Source organism: Brienomyrus brachyistius, chromosome 4 (assembly GCF_023856365.1).
Source record: "Brienomyrus brachyistius isolate T26 chromosome 4, BBRACH_0.4, whole genome shotgun sequence".
NCBI classification, from domain to species: Eukaryota; Metazoa; Chordata; class Actinopteri; order Osteoglossiformes; family Mormyridae; genus Brienomyrus; species Brienomyrus brachyistius.
The window spans coordinates 6,870,925-6,891,376 of record NC_064536.1 but is presented as its reverse complement, the minus strand read 5'-3'; the positions used below and the strand labels follow the sequence as shown (position 1 = coordinate 6,891,376).

The 20,452-nt window shown below is 49.9% G+C and overlaps 1 protein-coding gene across 1 annotated transcript in view; it reads left to right on the top strand.

Moving 5' to 3' along the window:
• Nucleotides 1-11,494: 11,494 nt before the first annotated feature.
• The window catches only part of LOC125740641 (rho GTPase-activating protein 39-like), a 41,659-nt gene continuing 32,701 nt past the window's right edge, over nt 11,495-20,452 (top strand). The window contains exon 1 of the mRNA XM_049012081.1: nt 11,495-11,649. Within this exon, the coding sequence (XP_048868038.1) occupies nt 11,639-11,649 (11 nt within the window). The 5' untranslated portion in view covers nt 11,495-11,638. The remainder of the gene's footprint in view (nt 11,650-20,452) is intronic.

Here is a 20,452-nt window from a genome sequence, read left to right as displayed (position 1 = left end):
GCTTTGTGTCCTTATGACACGCCCTGCATGTTCTCTGTACACGGCACCAAGCAGGTCCATAAAAAATGTTCTTAAAGGACGACCCCAATAGTAATTCCCAAGTCCGGTGACGTTCCTGGGACCGGCTCATTATCCGGAATCGGCATTTTCAGGATCCAATAAAAGTTACTGACGAGCTAGCTGGCTCGCCATCTGAGGAGACGCAGTGTGCCATTCTGGGACCGGAGCCCGGCGCCTTCCGTGCGTCCGGCCATTTTGGGCCCAGCGTAACGAGCCTCGGAGATCAATTCACAGCCAGAACACTTCCAAACAAGGCCATTAAGTGTCATTGAGATGTTTTTTTGTGATTAAAAGCAGGCAGGTTAATAATCAGGCCCAGCAGTGTCAGGCTCATGAGCTCAACATGGTCCCCGGGGGGCACCGCCACACCCCTCAGCGCTTAAGGCCCCTCGCCCACCGTGCCGGGCAAACAACTCGTTAGCGAACGAACCAGAGTTTTCTGGATACAGAGATCATTGTGGCGTTCACACTTAGATCATTTTTCCAGAACATTTTTTTAAATGGATTAAAAGTGTTTTGGTGCTGTGCAGCACAACCCCCCCACCCCGGTCCCCCCCCCCACTGGTGGCCAGGTACGTAACGGCCCTGCCTTTTTAAAGGCCCCTTGCCCCCCATCTTTCAGGAACCAGAAGCACTCTCCAGCGTACACAAAGCCACACTGTGCCCTGTAAGTGTGGATGAGTGGGGGCCAAGACCTGGGTGTGTGTGTGGTGGGGGCGGCGGAGGGGGGGCATGGCTGGGACATAGTCAGTCATCTGCCACGTACCCAGAACCTTCCGAGCCTGCAATTGCAGCAGAACCTAGACACGACATAGGAACGCTTTGCTTTGATTCCCTGGTAATAAGTGGAGTGTGATAAGTGTTGTGATGCCCCATTTTCTCTGAGCTCTTATCATGTGACATGAGTTACAGGACACGACCCCTGTGCTAGGATCTGTAGTCTTTTTTTTTCGCAAACACAATGAAGAAAGCACAGATATCAGCCACATAGAGCTACAGGTGACTTACACATAAAATCAGGAAGGAATCTGATCATCTGCTAATCTAACAGTATTCATGAGTTTCATTAGCTTCCCCAGTGGGGTGCTGGATTGTAGCTGGGTTTTTGCGATCTGGGCTCTGTGGCCCCCTCCCTGCGCTGTCATTCCATGTGGAGATGAGTAGGGAATTTACTGCTAACCGCTAAATGCTAGTGTCCTCTGGGAGCGCGTTCTAGCTGCCCTTTGTGTGGGGCATGCTTGGCAGACCCTTGAAACTTCTACATCTCCCTAGTGACCGGATTTTAGGGGTGTCAGTGCCAGCAATAGTGTGGGCCGGTCGCCCAGGCCACCCCCATTTGGGTCTTTGTTCGCACTGACAAACACTGCGGGCACCAGGGACAGGCTGAGGCCTGCTCCAATAGAGCCTGTCCTGCGTTATTACTGTACTTTTATCACATTGATCGAAAGCCCAGTTCCGGCCTTGAACTTGCAGGCGTGCTGCACTCCAGACCTTTGTGTGAGTCACAGTGAGTCACAGTAAGTCACAGTCAGTTACCGTGTGTCACAGTCAGTCACTCTAAGTCTTAGTCAGAATGGGTCACAGTAAGTGAGCTACGGTGAGTGACAATAAGTCACAGAAACTCACAGTGTGTCACAGTGTGTCACAGTAAGTCGCAGTGAGTCCTGTGATTTGGTCCTTCCTTCTTCTTTCGCACCTGCAGCAGCAGATGTAGCCATATGATACACCAGAGGTCATGTGACAGCTTACTTCTCTCTGTGAGTCCCATGATACTGAAGCATCCGGAGCCCCCCACAGGAGCCGCATGCCCTGCCCAGCGGAGGAGCCTGCTGTCGATCCAGCCGCTAAAGTCCGACGTGGTGGTGTTCTGCTCTGAAACACCACAGACCCGGAGAGGTTATCGCAGGCTGAGAGCGTCAGCTGGAAACAGCCGGTCCACCACGTGGCCAGTCTGGGCTTCCTGCAGGGCGCTGAGGGCCGTCTCATTCATCTGTCTGTCCTGACGAAATAAAAAGAATCTCCAGCAATGCATTGTGGGTTAGCGTGAGGAGCACAGCTTAAGCTCAGGGAGTCTGGTCTGGGAATTCAGCTCTTATCCTGTTCCTGCTGGCCACCGGGACCTGATGCCCTGGGAAATGGGTGTGGATTACTCTGGGGGGTAAACACCATCACTTTGTAATACAGTGTGTGTGTACGTGTGTGGGGGTGGTTGGTGGGGGGGGTTGATTACGCTGGTGGGCGGCCTTATCAGAAGAGACATGACGTGAAAATCAGCGTCCACCTGCAGGGCAGTGCCACCCTCTGAAAGTGCACATACCCACTCATGCTGGGGTGGGTTCCTGTTAGGATTTAGCTTTGTATGAGCAAGAGAACTGAGATATTGGGGGGGGGGACAAGATAAGGGCCGTGTAGGTCGGCCCCCGACCGCTCCGCCTCTGGAATACCATCCTTCAAAGATCTGGAGAGGAGCCACTCAGAATCCGCCTTTGCGGGGCCCCGATTCAGCGGAGGACAGAGGGCCCAGCCCCTCATATCCGGTACTCGGACACCCGGCCGCGTTCCCCTTTCAATTGGGGGCCTCTGCGTTGCCGGGATGAACAGCGCTCCCCCCAACCCCGCGGTGCCGGCTGTCATGTGCTAATCACCAGGTCTGGTTCATACTGCCAGGCGAGGCTTCAACTTGCCATGGCAACCGTGCCGCTTCCCTGTCAGGTCTGAACATACGCCTGCGGACATTTACTCACCATCACATACAAGCGAGATTGCACCCGTACACAATCAGCGGCATTCACACACAGACACACACACACATCTCACTGAGAGCAGACCCCCTTCCCCTTGGCATCACGCCCGACATCCAAACACAGAACGGGCAGAATATGATTGGGATTTCCCCGATGATTCAGTACACGTTTCGCTGCCTTCCGCCCTGCTCAACGACGACGGAAACCATAGCAACCCACAGCCAGATCTGATTCAGCGCTTAAGGGGAATTCAGGGAGAGATGTTGCGGTGTTCTCCGCGTGTCGGAGAGAGACGCAGTGCGAAAGCCTTGCTCTATCGGCATGGAGATGTGTGGAAGCCCCGCCCCCAAAGGGAACCGCCCACCAGCATGTGTGACACGCAGCCAGATCGTGATGGCCGCTTCCTGCCAGTTTTCCTCGTTTAGCAGCCCGTCTGTCATATTTATTTGATTGTGTTTTCAGGCTGCATTTACTTTTAAAGTGCGTAAATCATTTATATTTTCCTCCGTTTGTGCAGCCAAAACAGAACCTCCGTGCAAAGTTCTGCGGTCTGGGTTTTATGATCTAAGGTTTTTAAAGCCTCAACCCGGTTCCCCTTCAATGCGGACCAATGTCGGAGCGCTGGACCCGATTGGGCCACGTTTGGTAGATTGGGCTGCCCCTCCAGCGTGTCCTACCAAATGGGTGGGCCCGGTTCTGACAGCTCGGTCCTCGCGTCTCAGAGAGAGTACGGCCGTCTCCTCCCACGTGGTCCATATGGCACATTCCTGTCCTGTATTGTTAAATTTATCTCCACAGTGGGCTCTTGTTCTGTCCTGGAGGGGGCGCGCCACAATCCGACACAAGACCGTTATTGTAGTACCGGATTCCTGCGGACCTAATCGGGGCAGCCAATCGGGGCTAACTGTCTCCACCGACAGGATGAGTGGGGCCTGTAACGACAAATAACAGCTCGGCGCTGATTATGGGATGCGGCTCCTCTCAGAAACAGCTGACAGGTTTCCCATCGGGTGGGGGGGCTGTCACATGGGCACAGCCCCCCCTAGCCCTCACAAGGGCTCCTGTTCCGTAGGAAGCTACACCCCACAGCATTGCTAAATGCCTTTTGGTTAACATGGGTGTGTCTGTTGCCAAACTCTCTTCATTACATTTTCAGCATTGGACTTGGCACAGAGCAAACCTGCAGACTCACTTTTTCTGGTCTCGTTCCTACATTTATCGTACTTTTATTGTTTTCCGCCTTACAATGTGCCAATTAAAAAACTGTGAACTGTCACACTTAATCCAGTAATTTTATTATGCAATTCTGGAATGAGAACAATCCATTTTGTATAGCTTTTTCTGCACCTATTTTAAATGGTTCTTTTCCCTGCCATTTGTTGATGTCATTTCTATTGACATCTGATAGTGACCAAAGAGCACCCTGTCCACCAGCAACTGCGGATCCTTCCGCCATCACAGGATCCAGGGAAACTGCAGAAATAAGTGTGGGGAGATGAGGAGACCCCATCTACCTGTACCTGTATCCTGGACGTGGCCACTCATGAGGACTCGGCTTGGTTGGGGAAGTGGGCGTGGCCTCTCAGGAGGACTAGGCCTAATCGGGGAAGTGGGCGTGGCCTCTCAGCAGTACTCGACCTGGTCGGGGAGGTGGGCATGGCCTCTCAGGAGGACTCGGCCTGGTCGGGGAGGTGGGCGTGGCCTCTCAGGAGGACTAGGCCTAATCGGGGAAGTCGGCGTGGCCTCTCAGCAGTACTCGACCTGGTCGGGGAGGTGGGCGTGGCCTCTCAGGAGGACTCGGCCTGGTCGGGGAGGTGGGCGTGGCCTCTCAGGAGGACTAGGCCTAATCGGGGAAGTCGGCGTGGCCTCTCAGCAGTACTCGACCTGGTCGGGGAGGTGGGTGTGGCATCTTAGGTGGACTCAGCCTAATCGGGGAGGTGGGCGTGGCCTCTCAAGAGGACTCGGCCTGGTCGGGGAGGCGGGCATGGCCTCTCAGGAGGACTAGACCTAATCCGGGAAGTCGGTGTGGCCTCTCAGCAGTACTCGACCTGGTCGGGGAGGTGGGTGTGGCATCTTAGGTGGACTCAGCCTAATCGGGGAGGTGGGCGTAGCCTCTCAAGAGGACTCGGCCTGGTCGGGGAGGCGGGCATGGCCTCTCAGGAGGACTAGACCTAATCGGGGAAGTCGGTGTGGCCTCTCAGCAGTACTCGACCTGGTCGGGGAGGTGGGCATGGCCTCTCAAGAGGACTCGGCCTGGTCGGGGAGGTGGGCGTGGCCTCTCATGAGGACTCAGCCAAATTTGGGAGGTGGGAGTCGCCTCTCAGGAGGACTCGGCCTAATTGGGGAGGTGGGCATGGCCTCTCAGGAGGACTCGGTCGGGGAGGTGGGCGTGGCCTCATGACGACTCGGCCTAATCAGGGAAGTGGGCGTGGCCTCTAAAGAGGACTCGGCCTGGTCGGGGAGGTGGGCATGGCCTCTCAGGTGGACTCAGCCTAATCGGGGAGGTGGGCGTGGCCTCTCAAGAGGACTCGGCCTGGTCGGGGAGGTGGGCGTGGCCTCTCATGCCTGGCATCTGTGCCACCTGACGGCCCAGACCAGCAGTGGGCGCTCTTTTGTTCAGCAGAGCCCTCAAACAACCTTCCAAGCTGCCCAGAAACCCACTTCCCCTAAAAATCAGGTCCAGCTGCAGGAGAAAACAACCTGGAAAATCTGGGAAGCTTTAGACTAAACCGACCTGCTGGGCCACTCAAAATGAATAGGTGCTGTTTCTCCTGCGGGCTCCCACATCCAGTTTCAGTGGCGTCCTCGCTTCCCCTGCCCTCTTCCCCATCGTTGGCCTCACAGGCAGGCCAGCATCCTGAGACATGATGAGTAAGGAATACGGGCCGAACGGCACACTTTCAGTTTAAAACAAATCAATCACAGAAGGAAAACTTGCTTGCTGCTAGAGCGTTGATTTGCAGCTGCAGCTTTTAAGTTGTAAAAACTTACATTTAAGGTGCATTAATATGTGAGGGAAATAATTTAGGCATCAGACCATCATAAAACGTCCATAAGTCATTGTTCCTTTACAAATGGTTATCGACAGCTCAATAATATATCGCATATAATATGGGAAGGTGGTGATTTGTATAACCCTTATTAATGAATTAAAGCTGTTAGGGCATTAATAATAATAATGAGAATTATAATAATATTAATAATAAACATAATAATAATAGCAACAATCACAATAGCAACAATAACAACAACAATAAAAAACTACACACATGCACATTCTTATATATCTGTTGTCTTTGTTTCTGGTATTTTATGTGTATTATCTTATAAATATCTTTATTCGGTTATTTGGGTGCCCTGACATCATCGGCTGGCTTGGGAGCTACGCCAAACAGGACAGAGAGTGGTGAGTATGACCTTCCGGACCTGCAGGCCACCCCCAAGAAGAGGTGCAGGGACAAGGCATTGGAAATAATAAAAGACCCCCCCCACACACACACACACACACACACACACGGGGTCTCCTGCTCACTACTGCAGCTTGAGGGCCAAAACCGAGAGACTGAGGTCATGCGCGTTCTCAGCGAGGGTCTCCTTCGTTGCGCAGTCACTCTACACACTTTTACCAACCCACTGTCCCCGCAAACCTTTTTCAGTTTTCTCAGCTGTTCTTTATGCTATTTTTTGCCGATATTACGGTCATTCTATTTTGTAAATTTATTGTTGTTTTGTAATTTTTTCACGTTTTTTCGACAAGCCCAATCCTGGATACAGGTGGAGAGGCATTTCACCGCACAGTGGTACCACGTCCCATTAAGTTATATTGTTTTATATATACATATATATATTTATATATATATATGTGTGTGTGTATATTAATTTTCATTTTGCATCTGTTTTTCCTGGGTTGCATGATGTGTGGCATGAACCAGAACAAATCCCTCAAACGTGGCGGAAAGTATGTGAAATTCTGAATTTTTTTCGCTTCAGATGATAATTTGAATATTTATGAATAGAAAGTATTCAGGGAATTATTAACAGCCAGGTGATGATTAAGCATGTTAATTAAGCAGCTGGACGTGCCCAGAGCTGCAGAGCAGGTGTGCTTAGGAGGGTTGGTGTGGCTGTTCCCAGATCAGTGAAGCCCGCCCCCTCCTCAGGATGGCTGATGATGGCTGTGTTGCCCGTCGGCTCTCCTCCCTGCCAGCCATGAAATCGGCGCGATGCCGCCAAGGCAGCGTCGGCGTGGTCCCGGAGGACGCGGTCTGCTGAGGTCGGCACCGAACCTCCACATCAGCAACATCTTTTATTCATCGTGTCTGTCCATCGGATGCTTCCTGCATTGCAGAGCAGGATTACTACCAGTACACGGTCCAATCCCCCCCAAAAATGAGCTGCTGTGCTCCCCAGTGCCACCCACTAAAGACGCCATCTTTAATTTTATTTGAATTATTTTTTAATAAAGGCGTTTATCCTAAAACAAACAAGTCAACCTGCCCATCCCTCCCAGGGACGTGGCTTGAGATCATCTGCTGATCCAATGCTTTGCTGCCCCCCCCCCCCCAACAACTTTTGCCATCGCCCAGGACTCAGGGGTATATCAAATTTTTATGGCATATCTATTTGTTTTCAAAATGACACATTTTTATTAAACAAAAGTTTATCATAAAACTTCTTCATTTACCTTGTTGTGTGTTAAAATTGGCCTCTATTAAAGTTTTTTTTTTAGCAGAAACCAGTAGGTTTCCTTCCCAACACCAGATATTTGTTTGTAATGTTACATAAATTCCCAGTTTCCACAGCTAAATTCAAACCAATTAAATATAAATGGAGAAATTGATGGGGGGGGGGGGGGTCATTGTTACTCAGTGTTGGGCATTGCACGTCCTGAAGCTACAAAGTAAGTCTGGATTTGTAGCTGCTGGACATGAAATACACAACACTGTTGTTACCTGGGTTATGTCATTTTACAACTTTTACAAATGGCTCACCGATTAAAAATAACATTGATGAGTAATAGCTCAAAATGAGGGTCTCTCCTGGTACTAACCACACTTTCAGTGGAAATCAGGTTTGTTTTTAGAACCAATTTGCCAAATAGGTTTCACATTTAGATTTTAGCTTTTTTATTCATAAACATTCACTTTCTGTTTTAAGCGCAATCTCATAAACTGACTAAAAAAATGCCATTAGCAGACGTAATGAAAGGTTTTTATGTTGAGACTGATCTGTTGGACTCATGCAACACAACGCATAATTATTTCTTTTGTTTTTATTTTGAGATTTCTGTTTGCAATAATGAAAATATCATTACGTGATAGCTATAGCTGTATTTCATAGTAATTGTTTTATAATACTGTGCAGGTGTATAGCAAACTGGGATGGAAACCCTGTACTGGTTTTTTTGTTTTGTTTTCTTGTTTTAATAAAAGTGTGTGGGCCATTACAGCTACAGGAACTTCTATGACGTCCCATTCTTAATCCCATAGGCATCGATATGGAGTTGGTCCCTCCTCCGCAGCTATAACAGCTGCCACTCTTCTGGGAAGCCTTTCCACGAGATTTTGGAGTGTTTCTGTGGAAATATTTGCCCATTCATGCAGAAGAGCATTAGTGAGGTCAGGCCCTGATGTTGGACATGAAGGCCTGGCCCACAATCTCCATTCTAAGTTCATCCCAAAAGTGTTGAGGTCAGGGCTCTGTGTGGACCAGTCAAGTTCTTCCACACAAAACTCACCCAACCATGTCTTTATGGACCTTGCTTTGTGCACTGGGATACAGTCATGCTGAAACAGATAAGGGCCTTCCTCAAACTGTTCCCACAAAGTTAGAAGCATACTGTAGAAGCATTAAGAGCTCCCTTTGCTGGAACTATGTGGCCCAGCCCAACCCCTGAAAAACAACCCCATACCATTATCCCTCCTCCCCCAAACTTCACAGTCGGCACAGTGCAGTCAGGCAGGTAACGTTCTCCTGGCATCTGCCAAACCCAGATTGGTCCGTCAGACTGCCAGACAGAGAAGCGTGATTCGTCGCTCCACAGAACACGTTCTGCTCCATAACTGCTCCAGAGCCCAGTGGCTTTACACCACTCCATCCGACGCTAGTCATTACACTTGGTGATGTGAGGCTTTCATGCAGCTGCTCGACCACGGAAGCCCATTCCATGAAGCTCATTCCAGTTTTGTGATGGGGTTAATCTCAGAGGAAGTTTGGAACTCCGCAGTTAATGAATCAACAGAGCGACTTTTACACATTATATGCCTCAGCACTCAGCGAGCCCACTCTGTTATTTTATGGGGTCTGTTTATATATATATAGTGTACTGCTATTCTGCCTAAAAATATCAACGTATAGTTTTTAGTGCACAATGCCCAGCCCTACATGCGTCGCCACCCCATCACCTCATGTGCACATTGTACTGGATAAAGCCATCAGCTCAATACCGAAATTAAACAGCATGTCCCCTGTGATGGACTACCCTGTTCTTATCTGAATCTATTCAAACACTGTAATAATTGCAAAATTTTGCCAACTAAAGTGGATTTTCCTGCGTACGGAGTGCTTATTAAAATCTCCTGGACCTCAGTTCCGCCCGTCCAGACAAAGACACAGGAGGATGTGTGGGATGCTAGACACCATCGCCCTGTGCTGCACAAACAGTACAACGACTTCTGGAATCCGCTACACTATAATGGTGAGTTTCAGTTTCTTGTTCTTCGTTTCCTTATTTCGCTAAACATCTCAAGGGTGGGGAAAAGTACATTATCAGTCGATGTTTGTTGTAGGAAGATGCTGAGGTGTCCTCATTCACTTTGTTACTCATGTCAGAAGTGGTGGTGCAGAGGCTATGGTGGGTGAAGGATGTGATGTCACAGGAAATCCCAACCCGCACTGAGGACAGTTGATGCAAAGGCTGCTGTCACGCACAGGTGACTGGGTGCCATGAGCTGTGTCGCCATGGGGACGCGCCCAAATAAGGGTTTGGGGTATGTGCTGTTACCTCGTGCGAGCATTCCACTGGCCAGAACTGGGGCACAGTGAGCACATGTGATTAAGCTGTGGCCATTACATTCAGTCAGCCAATTTAAATGTGCCACCTCAATGCCCATAGAAAGCTGTATAACATACATTAAATTATCATCAGAAGAAGGTTGTGCTTCAATAAGAAATGTTTCATTTAGAAATTGATAAATTGCACTTGTGATTTAAAATGGTTTTCTTGTGGTTTTTTATATGTAGAAGGGGTGATGTGGGGAGCTAGATGGGGCAGCCCTGCTCTGTCCTACATGGCCTTTTGATCTTTGCTGGGCAGAGGGTCTGAGATGTCGTTAAGGGCAGGGCCGGGAATTCTTGGGAATTGGTCACAATCTGTGATCCATTGCTGGGGTCTGCTATGGGTCTAGGCCTGGTGTGTCGAGTCGTTTTGTGAATGAGGAGGTGGGGGACTGACAGCTTTTCGGAGGACAGTGTGGATACAGAAGGATACATGCAGTGAGGTCCAGAGAGGACGCAGGGAAGGCAGAGATGGCCAGTGTGCAAATATCTTTGTTTTCCATTCTCTAAAGCTTTACCCTCCTGCACTGCCCCGTCCAGATATTTCTCCCCCAGGAGATAAGCCAAACTCCTGCCAGCACTTCAAAGACAGGGGTGCCTTATGCAGGGCAGGAACAGAATGAAGCCAAAGAAACTAAACCGACCAACACAAACAGCCTGTCATACAAAAAACAACCCATTTGACCCAACCTGAGCCCTGATTTATTTCACCATCAGAAATGCCAGCAGCGGTTAATCAGAGAAACAGATGCATAAATGCATTCATAACATGTTCCACCTATAAATCAGAGCAATATGAGTTTGCAAACTGCTGAGCCACTGCTGCTCTTGTTTGAAAATTGGACCTGAGTGCTATGACGCAGGCGAAAATGCAGAGAAAGTATGACTGTAAAGAACGCACAGAGAGTAACTGTAATCCAGCATGGCTCCGATTCTGCTCACATCTTGTTCTGTGAGTGACTACTGCCCCCTGTCGGCAAAAATATTTCAAGCCGTTTTCCCCTGACAAATTATTTTAATAAACCCTTCGATTGCACGTACCATTTTTAAATGCTAGAAATCCCGTAATAAAAAGCTGAATGTATTTTAAACAGTACGTGCGTAACATAATGTAGAAAGGTTGTCATTTTTTTAATTATTTGCAGGGAAAATTAAGGAAATTATAGGCTGTAGGGGGAGTTATAAATGAAAGGAAGAAATGTAGTGTTGAGCTAATAAAAGGGGTAGATTTCTTTGTGATAATAGCTAATTATGAATATAAATGTGTATTATAATAACAAAATACATTCTGAGCACGGACAGTGAGATGATCGCTGACATTAACTGTTTTATTAGATAGTATCTCTTTGTTAATGAATCAGCTTTATAGAGTTTTTTAGGGCAGAAAACGTAGACTAGAAAAGTGTCGTACCCTGTATACACAGTCAGAGCATTAGGCACAAACATCCGACATGTGTCGCTGTTTTAAAATGCATCATTCCACGTGTAACACTTTGAACTACAATAACCAGACAGCTAGTCGGCGCGAGTAGCGTGCTACCATGGAGACGGTTCTATGCGTTCGGACGAGCTCGCAGCCGCGTTCTGCTGGGCACGTCCACGTTGTCGGCTGCGAGCGTAGCGACGGGGACGCGCGGGCAGCCAGTGCACGTTTCATTCGCTGAAGAGCGGCTAAGCTACCCGGCCAGCCAGTGCACTGCAGCAGCGGAGCCGTCGGCACCATGGGCGACCTTTCGGCTATTTCTCAGGTCGGATTTTGACAGGAAAACACCGGGAACATGACGGAAAGGTAAAGTAGCCGACTACGTTGTGTGTTGCTTGCAAGTGATTTACGATCTCAACCTGTCGATATGCAAGAGTTATGTAGAAATAAGGATGACATTCACTTGTGCATATGACAGCCAGCTGAGCTGGGAGATACGGGGTGTACTTAACTGTTGCTGCTTAGTTGAGGCATGAGGCATCGCTCCTCTTCTGGTGCCGTGCACCGGGGATTCCGTGCACATGCAGTGCGCAGAATGATACAGCCGATGCGGCATGGTCCGCCTTCCCGGATCACGGGTTTTCTGTGAACGAGACTAAACTGTCAGTCTTCCAGCCCAAACCGTAATCACCCGGTTCCTTTAATATGCATGCTATCAGAAAGATATAGAGCGGGAATGAGATTATTGCAAAGGTTTAAAAGCGGTGTAAACGATGGGCGCTGTTGGTCCGCTTGGGGTGCTGCACCTCTCCTGCTTTACATTGCAAAATATATGTACGACACCGTCACTGTGTGACCTGCCTTAATAATCTACCTACAATGCCACGTTTAATACACAGCATTAACTATGCGTAAAGCTTTGTGGCATTTGTTGATTTCATCTGGGTGGCTTCGGGATGGTATTTTCACCGGTGGGTCCTGTAGTACTGGTCACACTGCAATTACATGCGATTACCCCGAGTATTTTTCCCCCCAACAGAGTCGTTTGCTATGTTCTTGTGAAAAGTTTCACGTCTTTCTTAATATTGCTAATTCGCACACGTTAACCACGCACTGTGAATCTGTTTCCGCGTTAAACGGGATTAATCGTCCCCGCCTCATTAAACATGCTGTGCCCGATTAACCGCGGCAGGACTAGTTAAAAGCGGCCGCCTTTTGCGGCTGAGCGCAGGGAAGGTCGCACAGTTTGCGGAGGCGCAGCGGCGAATCCCGTTCAGCTGACATCGTGCCGTTAACGTGTGTTCTGTGAATAAAAAAATATGGCGTTTTGCGGGCGATATGCCTGGACATAAGCTGCTGTCCGAGTACTGCCTTTATTCAGACATGGGCGTGCGTCAGTCCGCGTGTTTCTGTCTCTCTAAGTGGAACTGAAAGCGCGTTGATTTTCACCAGGGCGGAGCAGCCCTATGTCCTTAAGCGGTATAAACCGTTTAAATCAGTAACTGGTTTGTTGTAACACATGCAATGAGGCGAATGCCCCCCAGTGTAAGCGTGTGGATGTTCTGTGGGTCACAGCGGCTTCACCACGCGAGGTTGCAGCATCGCGATCCCTTCGTCTCGAGCCACCTATGTGTCCCTCCCTGCCCCTGTTCCCAGTCTTCGTCGTTTGCCATCCCTCTCTGCCCCTCACCATCCCCATTCATCTCCTGCCCTCTATTCTTCTTTCCATTCTTGTCCTTCGTGTCTTCATTCCCTCTCCCCTTTCTCCATTCCTGTGTATTTCTCCTGTCTGTCCCTTTCCATCCATGCCTCCCCCCTCTCTGTCCCTCTTCGTCCCTCTCTTCCACTGTCCCCCCCCTCTACCCCCCCCCCCTTCATATCTATATGGGTGCACCTGTCCTATTTCCGCAAAAACAAGAATGTGCAAATGGTCTCCAATCGTGTAACAATAGCTTCTTTAAAATCAGTTTGTCTGCTCTGCACACTGAAACAGGGCACTGATTGCCATCTATAAAAAGGCCAATTAGGACCTGATGGGATCACTAGAAAAGCCACAATAAGTATTCAGACATTTAAGGAGGTTTTTGTCCCCTTTTGTGTAATTTCCGGGCCAGAGAGCGTTCTGGACCCGACACTTAGTGCCTTCATGAATTTAGGATTAGAGCTCATTACGGACGGATCGGCCAGGTGAAATTTTAATTAACCCCGTGGACAGAACCCTAAGGATTCCCTTTGGAATTAATGACATCGGGATGGGTTGGGTTTGAGATGCGCGGATCACATGATTTAGGAAAAATGTGGAGATTATTTTAGGACTGAATCCGACAGTTCATGCCGGCGAACTGAAATGTAATAGCTATTTATCTGCTGTGTGGACCCCCCCACCCATACGAATTAAAAATTTGGGGCTAAAAATAATCCATCCATATATTATGGAGGAGCCGTGGTTATTGGTATAGGATGAAATGACCGTTTGTTGCTGCGGTCATGGGTCCACACCTTCACCTGACTGTCCAGAATTTCAGTTAACAAATCCGGCTTGTCTGTGGTCATCCGTCTTTGGGCTGTGTTTGCTCCTCTCAGTAGTCTTACCGTTGGAACCCTCTGTAGCACAGCACTCATGGTGAGCTGCTACACACACACACCATCACAGTACATATGGAACCAGGCAGCTGCAGTAAGTGTTTCATGGACAGATGTTGAGCCCAGTTGCGTCAAAAAATGTTACATGGGGCTTCGACTTCAGCCATACTGGCCCATCTTGTGGGACAGCGGTAGTGGTTGAAGTGGCTCCCCATTGGTTTGGTGTAAAAATATAAAAACACTTGGAATGTCATGAAAAACGCTATATGAATGTAATATTCACCCATTCATTCATTCATTGACGTGGAAGGGTTAATGTGTGTACCTTCACTCTGTTTTACACTGAGGACCCAATGTGAAATGGCATGGAATTCTGGGTAAATGGCCTCTCTGTCCGAAATGAAGCGGCAGAATTCAGAAGCTAAAAAGCTTTCTGAAACGTCAAGAGGCTGTATCAGTAATCTGCCCTGCTTTTCATTCGTTTTTTGATGTGCTTGTCATCTTGTCATCTTATCTTTAGTTTTCACACTCGACGGCACTATCTTTTTTTTTCCATGCTGGAAATGAAATTTATGATTTTTTTTTTTGGATGAATTCTTGGCGAGATCTCGTGAGCGCTCAGGACTGCGGCCAGTCTTTCCCCAAAAGTGTCAGTCCTGCTTCTCTGCCTTTTCTGGAGGATTCACGAGGTGATGACATCAGCAGATGATATCTGGCGCGGAGCAGAGTCCGTTCCGAGCAACTGTGACTCCCAGACCCCAGGTCCTGTTCCCCATCGAACGTAGATCGTCATCTGTAGCATTAAACGCAGAGCTTCGGCGAGGGTCAGGCGAGACAAATGGCGCCTCCGTGAGATGGAGAGGTTTTTTGTGTGTTGTGGTTTTTGTTTAGGGTTGATTACCGTAAAACATGCCAGTGGGGAGTCTCCAGACATGCAGCTAAGCGATGTCTGTGTGTTTGGGTATGATGTAGGACCACCCCTTCACTGCGACAGTGGTGCTGCTTGGAAGGGCAAATCCAGGGGGGGTGGTGTGGCTGGTCTTGGTGGGGGGTTAGGGTACAACAGCAATTCCTGACTACCACTGTACAAATAGATAATGTATCAGATTATGAAGTGAGCAGATAGAGAAGGATCCGAAAAGCATAATATGTTGGATTTTCCAGTTGGCATGTTGGTGCAGGCGTGGCACCAGAGGAGCCCTGGGAAGACAGGCTGGTAGTTACATATGTTATTTACATATGGGTGACATGCGGCTTAACAAGTTACGGTTCTGTGGCTGTGTCCAGGAGGTTGTGGGTTCGAATCCCATAACTAATCGTATCACTATATGGACCTTAAACAGGGCCCTTACTCCAACAGCTCCAGGGATACAGGCTGACCCTGCTCTCTGATTCGAAGCTTTGCTCTCACATATGGGGTGGTGTCCGATTTGAGTGGAGCTAGGCTGCTGTGTCTGTGATGGGAAGGTCGCTGGTTCAACTTTCTGAGTCGTCAGAGTGATTTCACTGTTCGGCCCTTGAGACTCTTAACCCCAAATGTCCCAGGTAGTGGCTGGCCATGATTTCTCAATTGCATGTTGATTTGGGTAAAAGTGTCTGCTGAATGATTATATGGGTATATGTCAGTCTGCCCAGTTTCCGCACAGGGAAGAGTGCAGTAGCGCAGCCCGTGAGACGCGCTGCTTTTGCGATTTCACAAGAAATCGCCCGGGTGACGATTGTTCACTGCGGATCAGCAGGGGGAGCGCATTTAGCGAGCCGCAGTGGCTGAGTGTGCTTCAGTATGCCTCCCGTTAGATTAAGACATGAAATATTTCAGCTGCCGGATTTGAGAATGGAAGACCTGCCGCTTTGGGGAAAATGGGAACAAAGGAGGGAAGGGAGTGATACAATTAAAGTGGCCAGCTGAGAAACTGTGTTTTTGGCGAGTGAGTGAGCGAGCGAATCGCCCCAGCTGCCCCCCCCCCACAGCTATACCCCCTGATTGCATTTGATTTGGGGATTTGCCAAGGGGCGTGACAGCCAGGTCCTCCAAGGAAATTGCACTCACGATTTGCCTGGATTGAGTGTTTTCCCTGCTCTGTGGTGCCACCTGTTGGGGAGCCGATGGCGTATAGGGCATAATGTGTTTTTACCCCTCAGTGTGATATTTAGATGATTCCAGTGTAATGAATGCATCACAGTGAAACAGCCCCTGCCTTGTGGGAAGGAGGAGATGCACGCGTTTGATGTGCAGCTGCTGCCCAGCTGTGCCACTCCATGAGGCTCTCTTCCCTCGTTAGCGGACTGGCACCCGTGCCTGATGGACGGGCTCTTGATCGGTAACGACTTAGTCATGGGATGCCAGTCCGCCTGTAGAAGCGTGACACATCTCTCCACTGGGCACAGGTATTACAGGATGGATGGTATTAGTGCAGAAGAGAGTCAGTGGGCACAGGTATTAGAGGGTATATGGTAGTGAAGTTGGTCTTGCCAACCAGCATTGATCGGATTTTACCCACTCACTCCTCCACCCTGCTCCTGCACCCCCCTCCACCTACACCCTTGCTGGTGTGTAGAAGCTGGATAAATAGTGTGAGGCTGCGGAGCAGGGCTAGGAGTACGGTTGCCTCTTTTTCAGCATGAGAGGAATTCATCCCTCCTCGAATGAGCTGCTCCTGTGCCAAGCTAGTGTCAGAAATATTGATTTTGCGAGTGAATCTGCAGACACGATCCAGCCACCCCCCTGCACCCCCCGCACTGGACTGAGGCACACTGGCCAGGCCCAGGGGGGTGAGCTCATTTACTTGCCCACGTTGTATGCTTGTTTGCATGTGACCGTGGGTGTGTCTGCTTGTGGCGGTCTCAAATTCCAGTCCCCCCCCCCCCCCAACCGCCCCTCTGGATGCACTCAAGAGGAAGTGGTGAGATCATGGGATGGCAGAAGTGCTGGTTGCTAGGAGGTTAGCCCGCACCCCCCACTGGCGGGAACGCAGGGGCCGTCCCGCTCGGGGGGCCTGTCCGATTTTCCTCTCCGTGACCGACCCGACAGAGCCATTTCTGTCGAGGTCCGTGATCAGGGTTAGACGAAAGGGACACCCAGTAGGAGGTCCCCGCACTGGCATGGGACGACTTGCTGAAACGGGCAGGGGGCGTGGGGAAGCCCTTTTCCAGACAGCCGTGTCCGTAACCCGCAGGATGCTTTCTTCACTCTGTGGGTGTGTGTGAGTTTGGGACACTCTGTGCCTGTTTTTTTTAGCTCTTAAATTAACGCCTCTTTGTGTGTCTTTGTTTTAGCTATTGAATTAACCCTTCTGTTGGCAGGACGCCTGCAGAAGTGAACTGTGAGAGCCGAGATGTCCTTCTGGAGAAGGTCAGCTGCTAAGCAAATAGATATTTAATGCTCTATATTCAGCCATAACTCAGGTGTTCCAGGTAGGAGGAGGCACGCCTCATTGGGTGAGCTGTATTATGAATAGGTATCCTAGCCAATCCGGGAATTAGTGGGGTGGTACTGGAACAGAGAGAACAGACTTTAATCAGCAGGATTGGTTTAGGGTCTGACGGGCATTTGTGTGAGTTTTGGGACACTCCTGCACTTCATTCTGCTTTAACACGTAAGTCAAGCCCTCAGCGGATGGACACGTTTTTTGGGTTGAGAGTCACACAGTTTTGCAGAGGGGGAGTGAAAAAGGCAGCTGGAGAACAGCCAGATCAGCATGTTATCGACCCCTATAATAACCACAGCAGTGGTGTTTTCTGTCTAGACTTTGACTTAATTGGCTGAAGGCTGGGTCACTGAGAAGCCCACCAGTCCTGAGGGGGGGGTACTGTTTGCTCTTCCCGTGAAAGAGCCCCATCAATTCAGGATGCAGGTTTGGAGTCTTCAACAATGGGTGTCAAAGTGAATTCTGAGGTTATTTTTGGGTGACAGGGTGGCAAGCTCGATTCCGCATGTGGATAAGTGTGTTTGGATGCGCAGCGCACCAGGCTGGGAGAGAGACCAGCATCGACAGGGACTGAGCCAGAGTGGCCATCTACACCATTCAGGAGGACCGTCATAAAATGGTACATGATCGTGGTGGGTCACTGCACCGACATCCGACGGGGGACTCCATCACTTCTGAGTGTCACGGCCTTCGGAGCACAAAATCAAAGAACGTGGGTGTGAAAGGGTATCAGTGGTGTAGACCACCCTTCCGCAGGCAGGGAACCCCCCCCGCCCCCCGCAAAGCTTTTGCCCATGCGGACTGACACGCGCAGATGGCTCACAGTCTTCACACGCCAGCCGGTGGGACGCGTTCCTGGGGGGCAATGTGGGCTCCAGCCCCACGGCAGGCAGACGGGGGGCTGGCGGGGGCCCGGCTGTTTCCGGAGTGAACCAAGTCTTACAGTCTGTATTGGAATTGCTTTCATTAACAAGACTGTCTTTTCAATCATGTACTTGTAACCTCACCACTGGAAACATGGTTATGCAGATGCAGGTGGAATCTGATTGGACAGTTCCCAGTTCTACTACCCATCTGGCTCCACCCTTTGGGTCATGTCTGCTTGATTGGTCGCTCTCAAACGCACTCCGCTGTTTGTGCCGTTAAACATCGTCAGGGCGGAGCCTGAAGCTTGCCGGGCGGGCCGGTACATGTCCTGGGCCCAATTGGGGACGCCCAGGGCATTTCTTTGTCCTCCTGGTGAAGAAGCAGACAGCTGTTGCATATCACGGCAAAGATCCTCGGATCATCGGAAGTTCTGTGTTCTGAATTGGCTGTCATAGTGTCCCGACATCTTCCTGATCAGTAGAATGTTTGGGATCCGGCTGCTAACCCAACACTGCCGGTACGTCAAAGGCCCGACAAGTCGAAAGACATTCACAGCAGGTCTGAGAAGATGTCAGCATTCTCCACCTGGATCAGGTGTGGCGTCTACCTGCAGGGGAACCGGGTTTTTTTCATGCCCTCCTGGCAGAGCACATGCAGAGACCCCAGGAAGTGAAGGGAGAGATCAAACCATCCTGAACCAGGTGCTGATGTGTAATGCAGATGAGTCCATGTGTTCTTAATGGTAATGGGTAGAACAGATGCAAGCCTCAGCCAATCAGGATGTGTGTGTGATGGTTTTTAGCCCCCCCCTCCACCATTGTGTGTTTGCTAGCTCTTGAATTAGCCCATTCTGGTGTGTCTGTTTACCGCCTCTTGAATGAATCTCCCTTTGTACGTCCGTTTTTAGCCCTCTAAAGCCTCTCTTTCCGTGTGTGCGTTTTACTTTCTGAATTAGCTCCCTTTGTCCCGTGTGTGCCTCTTACCTCCAAAATTAGCCCCCTCTTTTTGTGTCTGTTTTTAGCACGTGAAATTAGCCCCTCTCCGCCTGTCTGTTCCATGCACATGGTATCAGAAGTGGAAAGTAGAAAGGGACAAGAGCAGGGCAGTGTCACCCGTGTGACACGAGTGTGTGTGTGATATGGTTAATGACTTTCTCTTGAGGAATTGTAGGCCACGTTCATCTGAAGCTCTCTCTCTTTTTTTTTTTGTTTTATTTTTGCCCCTTTCGAGGCAGTGTTGAGATGCTGAGTAACCCGGATGGGTGGAGTTTAATCTATGTGGGAGCGGCTTCAAGAAATACAGCTTTATATGTTAGGTGGGCAGTGTTGCATGTAATGCTGGTGGGCGGGGCTTCATGTTTCAGAGCTAGATGGAGCTCCATGTAATGTTGGTGGGTGGGGCTTCATGTTTCAGAGCTAGATGGAGCTCCATGTAATGTTGGTGGGTGGGGTTTCCTGTTAGAATGGCAGGTATGCACTTGCGTCTTTCACGGACACAGTGACACCGTTTACTATGCTACTGCAGAGACTGGTCCAGTGGAGTACCACCCCTGCTTGGGATGGGAACTCTGTCCTGGGCACTAAACCTCACCGTGCCATCACTGCTGGTGGTATTCCCATTCAGACTGCCAGGCCCCTCTCCTTTATCTCCACTCCAGCGATTGGTCGCGGCTCTCTGAGCTCTTCCGCGCTAATCTCCCATTTTGGTCGAGGTTCAGCTCTCGGTTCCCGCGACCATGACGACGCGGCAGCGAGGACGGAAACCAGCCAGCGTCATGAACCAGACAATATGGCGACCGGCTTAGATGGAGGTCAGCCCCGGAAGTTTCAGCTGCCGGAGTGGAGCACGCGCTAGTGCGTCAAGCGGGACCGGCGGAAAGGTTCCCGTTTAGCTGTGGGTGTCCGGCGTTTCCCGGGAGGCCCGTTTTGGGTACACGCTCATTAGCATGTTAGCCGTGAAGCTACCAGGCGGTATGTCTGGCTTTTCTGGAAGACTGCATGTTTGCATGAAAATTAATTAAAATTCTAAATGTGTGTTTTCTCCTGGTGGTGGGTTCTGGCGTTTGGTTGGCAGTCCTTGTTTAAAGCCTACTGGGGTTATGAAAGCCTGTCTGAATGCCGATGAAACAGGCAGTGGGACCAGAGCGTTGCCCACCCCATTGGAGCTACGACATGGGACTCGAGACATACTTGGGGTGGGGTGGAGACATGGAAGCGAGGTCACTCTCTGCTGGGACATGGGGCAGCTCGCAGTGTCACCTGCATCGGACATGCGAATAAGAACGAGGTGCA